The sequence below is a fragment of the Marmota monax genome, unplaced genomic scaffold (genome assembly GCF_021218885.2).
Source record: "Marmota monax isolate L192 unplaced genomic scaffold, Marmota_monax_Labrador192_F-V1.1 WCK01_AAM20220418_F8-fsc00017, whole genome shotgun sequence".
Lineage (NCBI taxonomy): Eukaryota > Metazoa > Chordata > Mammalia > Rodentia > Sciuridae > Marmota > Marmota monax.
Window position 1 is genome coordinate 14,604,747 of NW_026695241.1, and position 21,629 is coordinate 14,626,375.

At 41.3% G+C, this 21,629-nt stretch overlaps 1 protein-coding gene across 4 annotated transcripts in view; it reads right to left on the reverse strand.

Annotated features, from left to right (window-relative positions):
* Tshr (thyroid stimulating hormone receptor) overlaps positions 1-21,629 on the reverse strand; it is a 145,151-nt gene that overhangs the window by 24,491 nt on the left and 99,031 nt on the right. For all 4 annotated transcript variants that reach the window (XM_058577766.1, XM_046440731.2, XM_058577767.1 and 1 more), the window contains 2 exons: positions 21,375-21,443; positions 540-617 (listed from right to left, as the gene is read on the reverse strand). In XM_058577766.1, coding sequence (XP_058433749.1) covers positions 540-617; positions 21,375-21,443 — 147 coding nt within the window. The remainder of the gene's footprint in view (positions 1-539; positions 618-21,374; positions 21,444-21,629) is intronic.

Here is a 21,629-nt window from a genome sequence, read left to right on the forward strand (position 1 = left end):
ATTGACAGAACTTGGTCACTGATTGCATGGGGGCTGCCAGTCTGAAGAAATGCACAATAGGTACATTATACAGCTATTTTAGAAAATGTTTATATCCCATTTTCCCTAATGATTGAAGTTCTTTCAGATATGAATCAAACTATCATTTATTTGCTCCTTTGTGCCAGCCTCGTGCAATGCCCACCCATGTATATTTTCTCTGCAGACACTATAGTGCCCTCTACCTATCTGTAGACCTCATACCTCACAACTCTGCAAACAGGAGCTGCTCCACAAACAGAACCTCTATGAAGAGCCACACCAAGGTGGCTGGCTGACCAGACATCAGAAGGGCATGCAGGGCTTGGGACCTTCTGAATCTCAAAGAACAGGACTTTCTTCCAAGAAATAGCCTGCGCAGCCAGGCAGAAAAATGTTAGCAGAAGCCTTATAAGAACATTCTCTACCCTTGAACATCAGCTTCTCCTCCTCAGTCTCCATCTATTCCAAAACAGTAAAGGAAGGAAACACTACAACATTCTTTTGTGCGTCTTACTCACAAGAGGGTTGGTCCACTGTATACTCCTCCAAATGCATCTTTGTCAATAACTGTCAGGTATTTATTCTTGTTTAGATAACTAGAGAATGAGAAGAAAAGAGAACAAATTAGGTGAGTTCAAGCAATAGTGCAAATACCCAAACAAAATGAGACTATGGGCTCCCTAATTATAAACTATTTTTACTTTACCTTCTTTTACCACAAGTACTCAAAGTATTCTATGTTTCAATTGTGCAAGGTTTATAGACATTAATTATGGCAGAAGTTTTGGAAAATGAGCTTATTTAGGATCTAGTTCGCATATCTAAATTTCATTAAAGTTGCTTCAATTTTCTATTTTCCTGTGCAGTGGCAATTGTGTTTTCAATCCTCTTCAGTAACAACTGATTTAAACTTTGTTTCTCAGTATTGATCAATATTCCAATTTTTTTGGAAGACAGGACTTGAAAACAAAAATAATTGAAATGGGAGCAGACCTCAATGGATCAGCAAGGATTTCTTTATTAAGCAGTGGAATGGCACATTTTCAGGGAAGAAAAGGGCACTGGTTACAATAAGGTCTGATTTTTATAGGGTTTAGTGAGAGTTAACCATAGAGAATGTTTAGTGTGACTTAATCACTGGAGACTTAATCATAGTAGAATGTGTCGGTTGGGTACTCAGGAAAATAGTTGTAGAATGGGAAATTATGAAACTCCAGAGCCCATTGTTTACTTTCTCCCCACCCCCACCCCCAGGTGACATTGTCCTCCCCTCTCCCTAGGGGTTGTTATTCCCCTTTTATTCTGGTGATTGTTGTTTCACCTTTTTCCTGGGCGGGGTGGGGGGGTTGTTATTTTCCATATCCATTAGGACTTCAACTAGGGAGGGAATGGAAGTGGTGAGGGTGGTAAGTGGTGACAGGAAAGGTCAGAGATCCAAATCTTTTCTTTGAGCAAGGTTTTGAGATTTAGCAAATGAAAACACAGGATGCCAGTATAATTTTAATTTCAAATAAACAATGATTTTTTAGTAGAAGTATTCCCCATGCAATTTTTGAAACATTTTTACATTTTACAAGTTATCTGTTATTTCTTTGAAGTTCAGATTTAATTGAATGGCCTGTGTTTCACCTGAGAACACAATTTGGGGAGGGGGACAGGGATTGTTTGGGCAGATAAAATCATAGCATATACCTTCCATGGAAGGGATTTGATGGGCACATTGATCTTTCCATTTTGAAAACATACTGGATATTCGAGGCTGTAATTTTTAAAGCAATTTAAGTCACAAAGTGGTTTTGAAACATAAAATTTCCTCCAAATGGATAAAAGCTTCCAGGGATTTTGAAATTGACCCCCACCATAGCTTTTTTTAGAGAACAAAATCATCTAAAAAGAAATAAAGTACATATATGTCCTTCTTATGAATGATCCCTATTTACACATTTAAAACAACTCTTAGGGCTAGGGCCATGGGTCAGTGGTGGAGCACTTGCCCATCAAGTGCAAGCCCCTGGGTTTGATTCCCAGCTGTACCACCACCACCACAAAAGACTCCAGCATAACCAACTGCTGAGTGGGGGGAGCCTGACACAAAATGAATATAGCACAGAACCTTAGTGAGTCTGCTATGATTCAGATAATGCTTCCATTTATTGTACTGATGGGGTTTGCTCTCAGGATGGAAAATTCTCAAGGATGAAAGTCCATAGTAACGTTGAAAAACCAGCCTCTACCTCAGAGCAAAGCCTGTTCAAGGAAGGGGGCATGACCCTTGTCCTTGGAAAGATCCACAGAGCACTCCTAGGCACATACCCACCCTGCTGAGTTGTTTATCTATAAATAACAGGAGAGATCTGTGGAGCCAGGTGTCCTGACTCAGTCAGGTTAGGTGAGAACCCATAGCAACCCCCTAGCAACCACCAATCAGCATGAGACAGGGAAAATACCTGGGATGCCAGATGACCCCCCAGTAGTTTATGGTGGTTGATAACATGTTGGGAAACCATGTAGTTCAGCACGTACATCTCTCGTGGCTTACACCAATCAGTTCAAATGAATCTCCCTCTTGTAGTAACCAATCACCCCTACCCAACTTGTTCCCGCCAGTGAATGTACTAATCATGTTTTAGAGTTGTTTTATGATTTTCCTGCCGTGTGTGATGATTTGCTAAGAGATTCTATGATGTATGTGAAGTCCCTGACTTCCCCAAAGAGTGTATAAAACTGCTGCAAACCCTGGGCTCGGGGCCTCTCAGCGTCACCTGTTGCTGTGTGCACACTCGGAGGACCGAGCTAGCTCTCAATAAACACCTATTTGCTGCTTACATCGATCTTGGTCTCTGGTGGTCTTTTGGGGGTCCCAAATTCGAGCATAACAACCTCAGAAGAGGTCTTTCTCCACAGACTTCACAGAGAAAGTTCCCTCTGATTAATTGAATCCAGGTGGGTCTTCCTTGTAGCAGTGGGGATAAGAGTTTTATCTACCAACACATCTGAAGAAATCTTCCCCTTCTGGGAAGGAAGAGGGATTAACCAAATAACAGGTAAATACTGGGACTTCATACAGATCTTACAAATTGTATACGTTTTTGAGTCTTTCAATTTTTTCCTTTTTCCTTCTTCTTCTTCTTCTCCTCCTCCTCCTCCTCCTCCTCCTCCTCCTCCTCCTCCTCCTTCTTCTTCTTCTTCTTTTGGCGGGGGGCATCATACATGATAGGCAAATGCTCTACCACTAGCTGCATCCCCAGCCATCATTTTTTTTTCTTAAATGGAGTCAAGAACGACTTAACCTAAAGCAGCCATCCCCAGTTTGCCTCCATACATCTTCATTTCCTTTATAGCATTATCAAAATCTTTAATTACCTGCTTTATTCATCTGTTTGTTTATTGTCTGTCTTCCCAACCAGAATGAAAGTTCTATGACTTAGTCATTGATGACTACCTAGTGCCAAATTCATTGCCTCCTTAACTATTTGCTGGAAGAAAATTATGAATGAGTGAATAAATATATCAATACATCTTTCCTCCAAGATAGTGAGGTGAGCGATGTCAAATTCTGAGGGTGACGTGATTACTTTAAAGAAAAAACAACAGAGAACGATAGAATAGATGATTTAGCATGTGATGTGGTCAAATTGGCCAATATCGACCTTCTGGATGGCAGTAATTATGAGGCAGCTGGTTTACAAAGGGTTTGATCCAGACGTGGCCTCTTCAGGTAATGGCTAGACACCTAACTTCTAGGATGGTGTTAGTTAGCTTTCCATGTTTATAACAAAATACCTGAGAAAAGTCAACTTAAGAAAAGAAAAACTTATTTTGGCTGACAGTTTTGGAGGTTTCATGTCCATGGTCATTTGGCCCTATTGCTTTTAGGTCTGTGGAAAGGCAGTACATGATGGCAGGAGCACATGGTGGAGGAAGATATTCACTTCATAATGGCTGACAAACCAGAGAGGAAGAAGGGGTTGGGTCCCAATATCCCTTTCAAGGGCACATCCCTAATGACTTAACTTCTTCCCACTCGGTTTCACCTCTTAAGGGTTCCACCAACCACCAATAGCACCAAACTGAGGACCAAGCATTTAACACATGGGCATTTGGAGGACATTCCAGACCCAAACTCTAGCACAGTGCATTCATTGTTAAATCTGACAGGAGAGAGATAATTAGTCTCATACATGTTCAAAGACCTAAGATGCCAAAGCAGCCAATTGGTGCTTTTCCAATACTGTCATGTAAGGCTTCATTCATGGTCCCCATTTGATCATATCTTGATTCCTTCAACCCACTACATTAACGACAATCCTTTGGTTAGTGATAACTGGAGTGGGCAAGCGCCATCTTGGAGAAAACACCAACTGGAGAGAAAATCTTGAACCGTGTGATTTTGTAAAATGACAACTAAACTCGGCACAATAGCCACACTGGCTTGCAACTATTTTTTTGTATTCTTTGGACCATGTAGCTCTCAGATCACATTTTGTTCCCAGACTGTTGAAAATCAAGTAAGAGCCAGTGAGCTCATTTCAGTTTTTCCTCTTCATCTCTGACTGTTGCAAGTGAAAATCGGCTCTCATCATCAGAAATTGTTGTAAAACTAAATTATTGCTTGTCCAAATCTGCAGTGTTTTCATCTGATACTTAATACCTCCCTGAGGATAATGAGACTGGTTGATAAGCACTGCAGTTTACCAGAAAGACTGCAGAAACTGGGAAAGCCAGTCAGAGTTAGGAAGAGAGGAGCAAGATGCAGGGTGGGTGCAGCCAACTTAAATGGAGGTGAACTGATCTCACAAGAGGCTGTGTTCTCTAAACCCAATGTGGCTGTTTGGGTACTCAACCTCTTTGAGATAATTAGGTGCTTAAAAATGAAACCATCACTCCACTTTTGGAACTGTGAGGACTGCTTTATTTCGCTTTTAACCTCAGGTTCAAATTTCCTCACCCTCCCTTCCATCTGAAGCTATGGGAGTAGGGTGAGGAAATACAGATGGAGAAAGTATAATATCCAGAAAGGGAGTGCTTCCATCAGCCCCATTTATCACATGACATTTTGGGGGAATGTCAGTCTAGTTAAAAGGATTCGTTAGTCATAACTTATCCTTATTCCATGTTGGCAAGCCCATCACAAATCTTAGTAGATGGAAACCTACTCTAGACAATGATTATTTGATAGGGGATGATAATTTAAACCATCCCTTGCAAGGAGAAGAGGAACATCAATGAACTTAAAAGAGTGTGGGAAGACTTGTAAGAAATGAAATATTTCTTGAAAGTCAGGGTTTCTAAATCTAAGTACTGAGAAAGGCTTATGTGCAAAGAACTGATACTTCTTTTAAAAGTAGGATAGAGGATCAGGGATGTAACTCAGTGGTAGAGTGTTTGCCTAGCATACACAAGGCCCAGTACTGCAGATAAATAAGAGATGCTACCAGAGTTGTGTGTGTTCAATTGTTCTCCATTGTTTGGAGAGACAGGGGTTTACATCTTTTTGCAGACTTGTTGAAAATGATGAAGTTCCTCATAAAAGGGATGTCAGATTTTCCATACAGGGATTTAGGAAGACCTGCCCTGGTTTATGATTGTGTATTTCATAATACTTAGGGAAGAACACTATAGTTGGGAAAAAGGAATTGGTCAGTAATGAATAGGGGGAAAATATTCAATTCACAAACTCACTGTTACATGTGCAATATACATATGTGAGTATGGTCTCCATTGGATTCACCCTTGGCACACAGCAGCTATTCAATAGAGAGTTGCTGGAAGAATAAATGAAAGTTCATTTGCTGGCCAAGACAAAGACAGAAGCATCCTCTATGTGCTTCTATCTTCTTTCACCAAGAAAGTGATCCATGTGAGGAAAAGAGTATGACCCTGGGCCAACCAAGGATATTTGGTTGCAAATTCTTGAGCTTTGCTGTCTGAGAAGTTTTAGGATATACTTCAGCTCCAAGAAGGAATTTTCACCTGTATCTCTGCACTCCCTTCAGAAGAAACTTGTGCTGGCACCTCTTGTGTTGTGAGACTCTCATGGGAACACTTCTGTGGGGAACTGTTTCTTTCCCATGACTCCAGTTATTCAGAAAATTACAGGGTTCCCCTGCCTGGCTCTCACATTAGTCTAGAGAGAGAAGCTAGGCTGCTCTATGGAAATGCTTTTGGTTGCAGAAGTTCAGGACACCTGTTTATAAACAGTAACAGGTGAGAAAGCACTCAAGATTTCAACAGGCAGAGGGAGAAGCCAGCCTTGGAGCACATCCTACAAGCTGTTCAAACACTTAAACCATGAGAAATAATAGCCTGCTTAATCCTATAATCTTCTCTATCATCATCTTTTCCCAGTGCTCCAAGCTGTGGTGTTTAACTTCTAACCAGCTGATGTGTGATGCTAATCAGTACCTTAATTGTGTTGACTTCTCGGTTCGTCATGATTAGTGTCTCACTAGGTTCTTGGCACATCCAGATGGTATTTTTTTTCTCCTGCCTTAATGTTTACTGATAGTAGCTAGTCACCAGAGTTTGAAAACAAAAAAATATAATACAGAGAACCAGGCAATGTTTGAGAAGCAACACATCCCCACAGAGATTGTGGAGAGAGAGAAGACGAAAAAGAGGTTCCAAAGAATGGACAACGTGACTTGATCTGCGACTGAGTGCAGTTCAACTTCTGCTGAGAAAGGATGCTTGTATTTATTATTCATTTCACATCTGAGTGATGACAACCTTCTTGGCTCCATGTAAAAATCACAGGATGACGTGCTTTTACACATCTGCCATGATTTTTACAAACTTCTGACTAATTACTCAACTGCTGCTGAAGCACCAGTGCTTGTGTTCAGTGTGGCATCTGCCCAATTTGGCTGTGGCAGTATTGTTATTCAGTTACTCTCAAACATGGGTGTAAATGAGGTCAAACCTGCTAGTTTCAGCACACTGGCGTGAGGTAGATAATGGGAAATGATTGCTCTTTTGGATGACACATTATTTAAATTAGAACCTACTGATATCTGAACATACTTTGGGAGAAATGACCAAACTGCTAACATTCTTTGTGAAATCCTTGAATCCTATAAGGGTAATTATAAAAGATTGAGTTGTTTACCTAGTTTGAAAATGCAAGACACATTGAGACCAGAAGCAACACACAGTCAATACTGTTTCATGATTATTATGGACATATAACATTGATTTCCTTTACCTATGACTCAACCTCGTCTTCCTTCTGCAGAAGGGCTCCTTAAAATGACCACCAGCTTTGTTATAAATTGATCTACATGATACTCTTATTGAGGTGCTTAAAGCTAGGAAAGAACCAGTTTTCATCAACCAGGAATCAGACACTTAGGGTAGAATGATGAGTGGCTGGAACATGGTTTTATCATAGGAGCAGAGTTTCCAGTTGGATCCACAATACTGGTTGGAAAAAGACATCTTTGTTTTCTATTATGATTGGATCTGAACTCTTAACCCTGGAATATTTTCATCCAGATACTTCTTATCTTTATCCCAGGCTTTGCCCTTTCGCCCTTACCAGGAATTGAGAGAAATAGATGCACATTTGGCCACAAGTGGCCATCTTCACTGAATGCCTTCATTTTAGAGCCAAGGACTGCAAACTAGGACCCTCCAGTCACATCTTGATTTTCACCAGTTTTTATAAGGAAAGTTTTATTGAAATACAGCCACTTTCATTTGTTTATATATTGTCTACTGCTGCCTTTATATATTCACAGCAGAACTGAATAGGTGCAACTGAGACCCGATGTTCTACAAAGCCCAAAGTGTTTGCTATCTGGGCCCTTTCCAGAGAAAACGTTTGCTGATCCCCAGTCTGGATTTTTTAAAAATCAAGAAAATGATCCTTAACTAAGAAATATTTTCTGCATTTGTTAGAATCCTCCAAATAACTTTAATATTTATTTATTTATTTATTTTAATTTTTTATTGTTGGTTGTTCAAAACATTACAAATTTCTTGACATATCATATTCCACACTTTGATTCAAGTGGGTTATGAACTCCCACCTTCACCCCATACACAGATTGCAGAATCACATCAGTTACACATCCATTGATTTACAAATTGCCATACTAGTGTCTGTTGTGCTCCGCTGCCTTTCCCATCCTCCCCCCTCCCTCCTCCCCACCTCTCCCCTCCCCTCCCCTCCTCTCTCTCTACCCCCTCCACTGTATAACCATGAGGGTCTCTTTCCATTTCCATGCAATTTCCCTTCTCTCTCCCTTTCCCTCCCACCTCTCATCCCTGTTAAATGTTAATCTTCTTCTCCTGCTCTTCGTCCCTACTCTGATCTTAGTTACTCTCCTTATATCAAAGAAGACATTTGGCATTTGTTTTTTAGGGATTGGCTAGCTTCACTTAGCATAATCTGCTCTAATGCCATCCATTTCCCTGCAAATTCTATGATTTTGTCATTTTTTAATGCAGAGTAATACTCCATTGTGTATAAATGCCACATTTTTTTATCCATTCGTCTATTGAAGGGCATCTAGGTTGGTTCCACAGTCTTGCTATTGTGAATTGTGCTGCTATGAACATCGATGTAGCAGTGTCCCTGTAGCATGCTCTTTTTAGGTCTTTAGGGAATAGACCAAGAAGGGGAATAGCTGGGTCAAATGGTGGCTCCATTCCCAGCTTTCCAAGAAATCTCCATACTGCTTTCCAAATTGGCTGCACCAATCTGCAGTCCCACCAGCAATGTACAAGTGTACCCTTTTCCCCACATCCTCGCCAGCACTTGTTGTTGTTTGACTTCCTAATGGCTGCCAATCTTACTGGAGTGAGATGGTATCTTAGGGTGGTTTTGATTTGCATTTCTCTGACAGCTAGAGATGGTGAGCATTTTTTCATGTACTTGTTGATTGACTGTATGTCCTCCTCTGAGAAGTGTCTGTTCAGGTCCCTGGCCCATTGGTTGATTGGGTTGTTTGTTCTCTTATTGTCTAATTTTTTTGAGTTCTTTGTATACTCTGGATATTAGGGCTCTATCTGAAGTGTGAGGAGTAAAGATTTGTTCCCAGGATGTAGGCTCCCTATTTACCTCTCTTATTGTTTCTTTTGCTGAGAAAAAACTTTTTAGTTTGAGTAAGTCCCATTTGTTGATTCTAGTTATTAACTTTTGTGCTATGGGTGTCCTATTGAGGAATTTGGAGCCCGACCCCACCGAATGTAGATCGTAGCCAACTTTTTCTTCTATCAGACGGCGCGTCTCTGATTTGATATCAAGCTCCTTGATCCATTTTGAATTCACTTTTGTGCATGGCGAGAGAAAGGGATTCAGTTTCATTTTGTTGCATATGGATTTCCAGTTTTCCCAGCACCATTTGTTGAAGATGCTATCCTTCCTCCATTGCATGCTTTTAGCCCCTTTATCAAATATAAGATAGTTGTAGTTTTGTGGATTGGTTTCTGTGTCCTCTATTCTGTACCATTGGTCCACCCGCCTGTTTTGGTACCAGTACCATGCTGTTTTTGTTACTATTGCTCTGTAGTATAGTTTGAAGTCTGGTATCTCTACACCGCCTGATTCACACTTCCTGCTCAGCATTGTTTTTGCTATTCTGGGTCTTTTATTTTTCCATATGAATTTCATGATTGCTTTCTCTATTTCTACAAGAAATGCCGTTGGGATTTTGATTGGCATTGCATTAAACCTATAGAGAACTTTTGGTAATATCGCCATTTTGATGATGTTAGTTCTGCCTATCCATGAACAGGGTATATTTTTCCATCTTCTAAGATCTTCTTCTATTTCTCTCTTTAGGGTTCTGTAGTTTTCATTGTATAAGTCTTTCACCTCTTTTGTTAGGTTGATTCCCAAGTATTTTATTGTTTTTGAAGATATTGTGAATGGAGTGGTTGTCCTCATTTCCATTTCAGAGGATTTGTCACTGATATACAGGAATGCCTTTGATTTATGCGTGTTGATTTTATATCCTGCCACTTTGCTGAATTCATTTATTAGCTCTAATAGTTTCTTGGTAGAGCCTTTTGAGTCTGCTAGGTATAGAATCATATCATCTACAAATAGTGATAATTTAAGTTCTTCTTTTCCTATTTTTATGCCTTTAATTTCTTTCGTCTGTCTAATTGCTCTGGCCAGTGTTCTGAGAACTATGTTGAACAGAAGTGGAGAGAGAGGGCATCCCTGTCTTGTTCCAGACTTTAGAGGGAATGCCTTCAGTTTTTCTCCATTCAGAATGATGCTAGCCTGAGGCTTAGCATAGATTGCTTTTACAATATTGAGGTATGTTCCTGTTATCCCTAGTTTTTCTAGAGTTTTGAACATAAAGGGATGCTGTACTTTGTCGAATGCTTTTTCCGCATCTATCGAGATGATCATATGGTTCTTATTTTTAAGTCTATTGATGTGGTGAATAACATTTATTGATTTCCGTATATTGAACCAGCCTTGCATCCCAGGGATGAATCCTACTTGATCATGGTGCACAATTTTTTTGATATGTTTTTGTATCCGATTCGCCAGAATTTTATTGAGGATTTTTGCATCTAGGTTCATTAGAGATATTGGTCTGTAGTTTTCTTTCTTTGAAGTGTCTTTGTCTGGTTTAGGTATCAGGGTGATGTTGGCCTCATAGAATAAATTTGGAAGTTCTCCCTCTTTTTCTATTTCCTGAAGTAGCTTGAAAAGTATTGGTATTAGTTCTTCTTTAAAGGTTTTGTAAAATTCTGCTGTATACCCATCCGGTCCTGGGCTTTTCTTAGTTGGTAGTCTTTTGATGGTTTCTTCTATTTCCTCAATTGATATTGGTCTGTTTAGGTTGTCTATATCCTCCAGACTCAATCTGGGCAGATCATATGACTTAAGAAATTTATCTATGCCTTCACTATCTTCTAATTTATTGGAGTATAAGGATTCAAAATAGTTTTTGATTATCTTCTGTATTTCTGAAGTGTCTGTTGTGATATTGCCTTTTTCATCCCGTATGCTAGTAATTTGAGTTCTCTCTCTTCTTCTCTTTGCTAGCATCGCTAAGGGTCTGTCAATTTTGTTTATTTTTTCAAAGAACCAACTTTTAGTTTTGTCAATTTTTTCAATTGTTTCTTTTGTTTCGATTTCATTAATTTCAGCTCTGATTTTCATTATTTCTTGCCTTCTACTTCTTTTGCTGTTGTTTTGCTCTTCTTTTTCAAGGATTTTGAGATGAAGTATGAGATCATTTATTTGTTGGTTTTTTCTTTTTTTAAGGAATGAACTCCAAGCAATGAATTTTCCTCTTAGAACTGCTTTTAATGTGTCCCATAGATTCCGATATGTTGTGTCTGTGTTTTCATTTATCTCTAAGAATTTTTTAATTTCCTCCTTGATGTCTTCTATAACCCATTGATCATTCAGTAACCTATTGTTCATTCTCCAAGTGATGTATGCTTTTTCCTTCCTTCTTTTATCGTTGATTTTCAGTTTCATTCCATTATGATCAGATAAGATGCATGGTATTATCTCTACTCCTTTATATTGTCTAAGAGTTGCCCTGTGACATAATATATGATCTATTTTTGAGAAGGATCCATGTGCTGCTGAGAAAAAAGTATAACTGCTTGATGTTGGGTGGTATACTCTATATATGTCAATTAAGTCTAGGTTCTTAATTGTGTTATTGAGTTCTATAGTTTCCTTATTCAACTTTTGTTTGGAAGATCTGTCCAGTGGCGAGAGAGGTGTGTTGAAGTCTCCCATGATTATGGTATGGGGGTCTATTAGACTCTTGAACTTGAGAAGAGTTTGTTTGACGAACATAGCTGCACCATTGTTTGGGGCATAAATATTTATGATTGTTATGTCTTGTTGGTGTATGGTTCCCTTAAGCAGTATGTAGTGTCCCTCTTTATCCCTTTTGATTAACTTTGGCTTGAAATCTATTTTATTTGATATGAGTATGGACACTCCTGCTTGTTTCCGAAGTCCATATGAGTGATATGATTTTTCCCAACCTTTCACCTTCAGCCTATGTATGTCTTTTCCTATCAAATGTGTCTCCTGTAGGCAGCATATTGTTGGGTCTTGTTTTGTGATCCATTCTACTAGCCTGTGTCTCTTAATTGGTGAGTTTAAGCCATTAACATTTAGGGTTATTATTGAGATATGGGTTGTTCTTCCAGCCATATTTGTTTATTTCTGTTACTAAACATGGTTTGTTTTCCTCTTTGATTATTTTCCCCCCCTTTACTGTCCTACCTCCCACTGTTGGTTTTCATTGTTATTTTCCATTTCCTCTTCCTGTAATGTTTTGCCGAGGATGTTTTGAAGAGATGGTTTTCTAGCTGCAAATTATTTTAACTTTTGTTTATCGTGGAAGGTTTGAATTTCATCTTCCATCCTGAAGCTTAATTTCGCTGGATACACAATTCTTGGTTGGAACCCATTTTCTTTCAGTGTTTGAAATATGTTATTCCAGGATCTTCTAGCTTTCAGAGTCTGTGTTGAAAGTTCAGCTGTTATCCTGATTGGCTTACCCCTAAATGTAATCTGCTTCCTTTCTCTTGTAGCTTTTAAAATTCTCTCCTTATTCTGTATGTTGGGCATCTTCATTATAATGTGTCTAGGTGTGGATCTCTTATGATTTTGCACATTCGGCGTCCTGTAGGCTTCTAGGATTTGGGATTCTGTCTCATTCTTCAAGTCTGGGAAGTTTTCTCATATTATTTCATTGAATAGACTGCTCATTCCTTTGGTTTGGAGCTCTGTACCTTCCTATATCCCAATGACTCTTAAGTTTGGTCTCTTAATGTTATCCCATATTTCTTGGATGTTCTGCTCATGGTTTCTTAACAGTCTTGCTGAGCTATCTATGTTCTTTTCCAGTTGAAATACTTTGTCTTCATTGTCTGATGTTCTATCTTCTAAGTGTTCTACTCTGCTGGTAGTATTCTCCATTGAGTTTTTAAGTTGGTTTATTGCTTCCTGCATTTCTAGGATTTCTGTTTGTTTGTTTTTTATAACCTCTATCTCCCTGTATAGTTGATCCTTTGCTTCCTGGATTTGTTTGCGTAATTCATTGTTGAAGTGATCTTTCATTGTCTGATTTTGCTGTCTAATGTCTTCCTTGATACTCCAGATCATCTGAAGCATGTATATCCTGAATTCTTTATCTGACATTCCATCTGCTGCAGCTGTTACCTCTTCTAAAGTTGCGTTGACCTGCATTGTTTGTGGTCCTTTCTTTCCTTGTCTTTTCATACTGCTTGCGTATCTTTCCTGCAGGCGCGGGCGGCGGCTCTGCTCTCTCCTTATTCCAATTGGGGTGTCGTGGCTACCATGCTGGCAGGTCACTGGGCCTGTTCTGGGCACTGGCGGCGGCTCTGTTCTGCCCCTACTCCAATTGGGGTGACGAGTGTACCACGCCGGCAGGCCACCGGGCCTGATCCGCCGGTCGGTTGCAGGTTTGCCTACCCTGCAGGCGCGGGCGGCGGCTCTACTCTACCCCTACTCCAAATGGGGTGATGTGTCTGTCGTACCGGCAGGCCACTGGGACTGTCCCGCTGGTCGGTCACAGATCTGCCCACCTTTCGGGCACGGGTGGAGGCTCTGCTCTGCCCCTACTCCAATTGGGGTGTCGTGACTACCCCGCCTGCAGGTCGCTGGGCCTGTTCCTGGCACGGGCAGCGACTCTGCTCTGCCCCTACTCCAATTAGGGTGGTGTGTGTACATCGCCGGCAGGCTCCTGGGCCTGATCCGCCGGTCTGTCGCAGGTCTGCCTACCTTGGAGGTGCGGGCGGCGGATCTGCCCTGCCTCTCCTACCACGCCTGCGGACCCCTGGGCCTGATCTGCAGGTTGGTCACAGGTCTGCTCACCCTGCGGGCATGGGTGGCGGTTCCGCTCCGCCCCCACTCCAATTGGGGTCACGTGGCCACCACACCGGCAGGGCCTGATCCAGGCGTGGGAGAAGGATCTGCTCTGCCCCTACTCCAGTTGGGGTGATGTGTGTACCACACTGGCAGGCCACTGGGCCTGACCCGCCAGACTGTGACAGGTCTGTTTACCTTGCAAGCGCGGGCGGCGGCTCTGCCCTGCCTCTCCTACCACGCCCATGTACCACTGGGTCGCGGGTCTGCCCACCTTGCGTTTGTGGGTGGCGGCTCTGCTCCGCCCCCTCTCCAATTGGGGTCACACGGTCACCACGCTGGCGAGCCGCTGGGCCTGCTCCGGGCGCTGGCGGCGGCCTGGCTCCTCCCCTCTGGCTCGACGGCAAATTGAGGAGACTCGGGTGACTGAGCCTCACCCCCCCTACCAGGAGACCAACTGTTTCTGTCGCCGCTGGTATTGATGAAGTTCTCTTCTCCGCCGCTTTCTGATGACATCGATCTCTGCCATGTTGGTATCCTATGCGAATGGCAGCATTTCGTTCCCCTTGCCGGGCAACCAAAGCAACGGGTGAGTCCTGACTGGCCCTCAGCAGGACCCGGACCGAGAAGCAGTTTCCGTGGGCTCCTAACCCTGGGCCAGGGCAGTTCCGGGAGCCGGAACTTGGCCACTCGGTGCTCGGTGTAAGCTCCGATTAGAGTACGCTCCAAGAAGCAGTCCCCGCGGGCTCAGTTCCGGGAGCCGGAATTCGGCCACTTAGTGCTTGCTGTATGCTCTGATAGGAGCAGGGTCCAAGAAGCAGACTCTGCAGGCTCCCCAGCCCTGGGGCAGGGCGGTTCCGGGAGCCGGAACTCGGCCGCCCCGCGCTTGGTGTTCACTCTGATAAGATCAGGTTCTAAGAAGCCCCTAGCACTGAACCCTAGCAATCTGTCTGCAAGCCGCAGGCGAATGGCAGCCTGAAATTACCTGTTCTATGGCTGAATGAGGTGCGGTCAGTCGAAATCAGGGATGGTGACGTCATCTTTCCAACATGGTGGCTGCTGGCCTCCTCTGTGGTCTGACCGGTGTGGAGAACCGAGATGGACCGCTTCCTTCCCCCGTCTCAAACCCAGAATTCAGCCCTGAGTACGGTGCTTGCACGGCTGGCAGAAACTGCAGCGCTGTATCCCTGCGTCGCTATCTCCTCGTTTCCCAGCGCGCGCTGCAGACTCTAGCCGCGGGGCGATTTGCTGAATAAGCAGTGTTACCCTCCGTGCGACAAACCTCTCGCGTTTGAGTCCCCGTAGCCGATCCTCGTGCGATGGAAATCCTTCCTCCAGGTTCCGGAGCACCCCACTATTGCTGGAAATTCCTAACAAGATATCCTTTAGCCGTCCTGACTTGTCATACTCCCACACAGTGAAGCAGCACACGGGGGCAATGCACTCCCCTCGCCGCCATCTTCCTCTCTCCCAAATAACTTTAATATTTAACATACGATTGTCAAGGAAGTATATTGAAAATGGTACACTGATTTCTTTTCCGTGTTTGGGGGAAAGTTGCAGTAAATAAAATGGGAGTTAAGAGCCATTGCCAAACCATCGGCCAGCTCCCTCACAAAGCCTACAAGGGGACTGAAGAGCAAGCTGGTGGAAAGACAGACTCTGTACACTCACCTTGTAGGGTTAGTTTCAGACAGAGCACCATCAAATAATCCAAAATTTTCCTAGTTAGAATCTCTGTAGGCTGCCTCTTGAACATATCTTGTTAAATTTGAGTTGGTCACCAATGGCCAATGATGTGGTCAGTCTTACTTATGTTACGAATTCTCCACAAACCTCCATAAAGACAGGGGTTGGATGTACTTTTGGATAGCTGGACATGTGCAGATTCCTGGAGAGTGGTGTGCCCTGAGAGGACAAGGAAGCTCTGCACCACTTCTCACATGCTCTGCCCTGTAGATCTCCTCCATCTGGATGGTCCTTTCCCTGTCCTTTAAGTAAAGGGTTTCCCAGCATTATATGATTATATTTGCAGCAGCAAATTAATTGAACAGGAGAGACAGAGAAACCCCAATTGATAGCCACTTGGGCAGAAATGCAGGTCACAACCTAGGGCTTGTGATTATCATCTGAAGTAGGAATATGTAGGACTGAGCTCATAGCCTATGGGATCTGACTCTGTCTTCAGAAGTGAATCCTGAAGATGGTGTCAGAATGAACTAGCAGAGCATCCAGTTGGTGTCTGCTGTAGAATTTGGTACTTAGTGGAGAGAAATCCCTTCATGTACTGGTGCCCAGAAGTGAAGCATTATGTACTAAGATCGTGTCTAGGAAAAACACTTTTTTCCCTTTCTCTTAGAAGAAATATTCCCCAAAAGTGTTGATTGGAACACCACACCAAAGAGATGTTCCGGGAGCCAAGAACTCCGCACCCTCTCTTGGATACTGCATTCAGACCCTTCTATTAAAAACCATCTGTATACTTTGTTCAACTTTATAAGATCATGAGTTGCCTTTTTAAAAGTAACTCTCATTAGCCTAAATATAGAAACAAAGTTCAAAGAAAAAAAAATTGGCAAATGTTCCCAGGCCCTACAATCTCTTCTTTTATTATAAAGGCTAGAGAGAAGATGGGATAGAAATTCTTGTTCCCTTATTAGTTTCCCCATCTTTTCAATAGACAATGTCTCTAAAAAATGTTTGATATTTTATAGCTGACTCTATGACCAAACCATAAAACGGAGTATCCTAATTCTAGAAGACTCCTTTAGAAAATCTCTTGAAATCTTTGCAGAGTTCTCTAAACATGACCAGGGTGCCAATCATGAATAGGAGTCAATGTTTTGAAACAAAATGGTTAATATACATGAACTAACCTCAACCTCAAGTCTTTAAATCTAACAACATTCACTATCCCAGCCTTTTGATCGAGTCGTCCCTACAGAGACTTCTTTTGGAAGCTCATTGAGTGGATGGTCTTCCTGCATCGGTATAGTCAGGTCTTCACTGACCAATGACACCATTGCTTGGTGTGATTGTCATCTGAGACTTCTCCTGATTGTGCTCCAAGTTTTGAGTTGAGTCCTTTCTCTTACTTGGTCTCATTCTTTCTAGAATGATCATTCTAGGTGCAAGATATTTTAATTCTGTATTAATGCTTTTGCTTGGCTGAGCTAAGAAGCCTAAATCTTCTTCAGGGGTAAGAACAAGTAGCAGTGGCCAGAGAAGTTGGGTGTCCAGTTGCTTTGGTCATGGCTGGTAAATCAACAGTGATGAATTCTGGCAGAGGCCAGGGAAAATAGTCATGAACTGGGTTACCTAGGTCCCAGCTTTGGTTCAGCCACTAGATTAACAAAATATCAAAAGCTATTTTTTTTTTTAAAAAAAGTCATGTGTCCTTTTTTGGGCTTTATTCCCTTCATGTGTAAAATGTGAAAACTGGACAAGAGGATTGATAGCATTCCACAACAGTGATTCTTGACTTTGGCTCCACATTGGGGAGCTTTTAAAATCCCCATTGGTCTGGCTACGTCCAGAATGTCTGGTGACAAAACCTAGGCATCAGTGCTTTCGAAACTCCTCAGATTGTTCCAATTTGTACCCACTGCTCTGTAGACCTTAAAGCCTGAATTTTATACCCATATCTTTGTTCTTAAAAAAGTAACTGATAATGAGAGCTGGGTGTGGCGATACATGCCTGTAATCCCAGCAGCTCAGGAGGCTAAGGCAGGAGGATGGTGAATTCAAAGCCAGCCTCAGCAACAGCCAGGCGCCGAGCAACTCAGTGAGACCCTGCCTCTAAATAAAATACAAAATAGGGCTGGGGATGTGGCCAGTGGTTAAGTGTTCCTGAGTTCAATCTCCAGTACAAAAAATAATAGTAACTGAGAATGTAGGAGGAATATACTTTCCAATTACTAAACATGACAGGATAAAGAAGTAAATAATTTGGAGATTACATCCTTATCTTGGGCATTAAAATCCTTTGCATGTAAAAGTGTGAGAAATCAACCACCCTCTATTCAAGGTTTTGGATCCTTTGCATCCAGCACTCTGGAAAAGCAGTGACCTCAGAAGCTACAGTCCCGCCTCTGATCTCCCTGGTGGAAAGTGTCATCAGTATCACTACCCATGTCCTTCATAATGTGGGTTTTCTGTTGTCTCAATGCTAAGCTCTCTATTTTCTCATTTATTTGTTTATTTTTAATTGGTGCTTTATAGATTTGCATAAAGGTGGAATTCACTGTGGTATATTTATATGTGCACATAACGTAATTTTGTCAAATTCATTCCATATTTCCTCCTCTTTCCATCCCTCCTCCCTCTCCCTCCTCTTCAATCTTCTTCTTTCTTTTTCTTTTTTTTTTAGTTGTGGATGGACACAATATATTTATTTATTTATTTATATGTGGTGCTGATTGAGCCCAGTGCCTCACACGCGCCAGGCAAGTCTCTACCACTGAGTTACAACACAACCCCAGCCCTCAATCATCATCTTCTCCACTGATTTTCCCTCTATCCTTATGATACGTTGTGTTCCATTTACTTTGCTCTAGCTTCCACATATGAGAGAAAACATTCAACCCTGGATTTTCTGAGACTGGCTTATTTCACTTAGCCAGATATTCTCCAGTTCTATCCATTTACCAGCAAACATCATAATTTCTTTTTCCCCCCCAACTTTTTAAAAATTTTGTTCTTTTTAGATATACATGTATTTTGACATATTATACATATATGGGGTATAACTTATTCTAATTAGGATCCCATTCTTGTGATTATACATGATGTGGCATTTCACTGACCATGCATTCATATATGAACATAGAAAAGGAATGTCTAACTCATTCTACTGCCTTTACTATTCCCCCTCCCCTCCCCGCTTCATTCCCCTTTGTCCAATCTAATGAAATTCTATTCTTCCTTCCCCCTACTTATTGTGTGTTAGTATTGCATATCAGAGAGAACATTTGGCCTTTGGTTTTTTGGGATTGGCTTATTTCACTTAGCATGATAGTCTCCAGTTTCATCCATTTACCAGCAAATGCCATAATTTCATTCTTTGTTTTGGCTGAGTAATATTCCATTGTGTGTGTGTGTGTATGTGTATGTGTGTGTGTGTGTGTATATATATATATATATATATATATATATATATATATATATATACACATATCACAATTTCTTAATCCAGTAATCTATTGGTGGGAAACTGGACTGGTCCCATATCTTGACTATTGTGAATTGCAGTGCTATAAACATTGATGTAGCTGTATCAGTATAGTTTACTGATTTTAGTTATTTTGGATAAATACAAAGGAGTGCGATAGCTGGGTCTCTTGATGCCCCATGCATCTAGAATAGTATGTCAGTCTTTTGAAATTTTTAAACCCTTAGTATCTACAAATTATTTTAATAATTAAGAGGTCCCAATACTCCATAAAAAATTTGGATCAGGAAAGCCATTTCCCTAAGGTTCACGGCTTTCAAGGAATAACTGAATCAAAAAGGACAATATTTGGTGAGTTTTGTATAATACTAAAATCAAATGCTAATAATTAGAAAACCATAGGGTAAGTTTAGAGAAAATCATTCCTTTCTCTTTGCCAAGCAAGAAGGCCAATGTTTTTGGATAACAAGCATTGGGTTATTATTGAGATGCATGTTTGGCATTGGGTACATTTCTCCCTATTGTACTTGGGTCCATCCTATTGCTGCCCTTGAGTGGATCCCACAGAGTGCTCTGTCTTCTGGAGGAAGGAAGCACTTTGCTCTTATCTTTGTATTGCCAGTGAACAGCACAGTGCCTGGAACATCACAAGTGTTCAATAAATATGTTGAGAAGTAAATGTAGGATTACATGAGATTAGTACAATGAAGTTAAAATGGAAAGAGGGTCTCTCCAAATCTGTAAATAAATTTGATATGCAAGTATTCATATTACTCTACAAGTCTTTTTAAAACATCCCCTATAATTATGTATTTTGAAAACAACTGAACTCAGTGAGACCCTAGTGACAACCTAATGTCAACCCTAATGACAACCCCCTGCCAGACATGAAGAGAATTACCTCTAACTCCTCCTCGGATAAAGACTAATAGGAAACCCAAAAGCCTGGCAGAATGAGACTCCCCTTCAAACAGAACTCAGAGAGCCTTGCCTAAGTTTAATGACTTCAGAATGTTTTACCATTTATCTTGTAAAACTGGAATCATTCTAGAACATACCACCTAACCACCAAAACACCAACCAAATCACTTAATCCATACATTTTGTCATCCTCCTCCTCCCTCTCCCTCTCCCCTTCCTTCTCCCCTCCTCCCCTCTCCTCCCCCCCTCCTCATTTTGTGGTACTGGGAACTGAAACCAGGAGTTTGGTACCTCTGAGCTACATCCCCAGCCCTTTAAATTTTTTTATTATTATTATTTTTAAACTTGAGAGAGGGCCTCACTAAGTTACCAAGGCTGGCCTCAAACTTAGGATCCTCCTGTCTCAGCATCCCCAGGAACTGAGATTACAGGTGTGTGCTACCACACCCAGCTATAAGTATATTCTTTTCCATCCAGGGTTACCATGCATGGTTGTGCAGTTTATTTACCTCACCTTGATACTCAAAGTATGGTCTGTGGCAGCCTCAGCATCACCTGGGAGTTTGTTAAAAATACAGAATCCCACAGTCTTCTGCAGAACTACTAAATTGGAAATTTGTATTTTAACAAGATCCCAGAAAGTTTGTATGCCTAGTAAGATTTGAAAGACACTGTACTACACAACAGATTTAGAATCAAAATTCTTTCAAATTGGGCAACGATCATTTCTGGAATATAAAACAACTATGTATAAATTGTTTAAAGGGGAAATGACAAAGGTGAGTAACAAAACACTATAAAAAATGCGCAGGTAAGTTTGGAAATAAAACCCAGAACATCTGGAACTGAAAAAAAATATATGTGATTGATATAGAAGTAAGAAGTGTTACAAAATAAATCCAATACAAGTTCTGTTGCTTGTGGTTTCAGCTATTTCGGGCCTTATTTAAAACTTGTTAGAAAAGGAAATGTTGGATATGTGTTTTCAGTTATTTCTGAGTGAATCAAACAGAAAGTGACATCTTTCTCTAAAACATGTCAAATAGGACTAAGTGAGAAATTTCATTTTTTGAACAACTTTGGGTTCACTAAAGGCACCTTTTCTTTCATGAGCCTAGGAGATGAATATTACCTGCATGTACGTGTACACACACACATACACACACACACACCCCTGCAGAGTAACAAGGTGACATCATGTTCCTCCATTTTATTGAGGATAAATCTCTTGGGATTTAGAATTCTAGCCAATATTAAGTGTCTATTCAACTGGCTCTTCTCAGATTCCCTAACATTATTTCCAAGTATTGGTCACACTAACTTGGGGTTGAGGGATGTTCCAATAGGACCTATCCCTCAGCAAACTGTGACCTACTGGCTAGTCCATCTAAGGGTGGAGGTGGGGGAGGGTTTTCATGGCTACCCTTGACTTACACAGCATCCAGCTTCGTCCCATTGAAAGCGTGTTCTTGGATTGAAGTAAAGCCATTGTTGTACAGTTTTCTACAATAAATATAGAGAGGAAAAATTAATAACTTATGGGAAGTTTGATGGACCTTTTCTGAATGTTTGGGCTTCATTTCTTCTGTGCCAGAAATGTGCATAAAGAGTTACAGTCTCACATATGCACCTCACAGAGAAACTTCACATTATGTCTTCCTTAGGACACAAGATAATATTTTCCAGTGT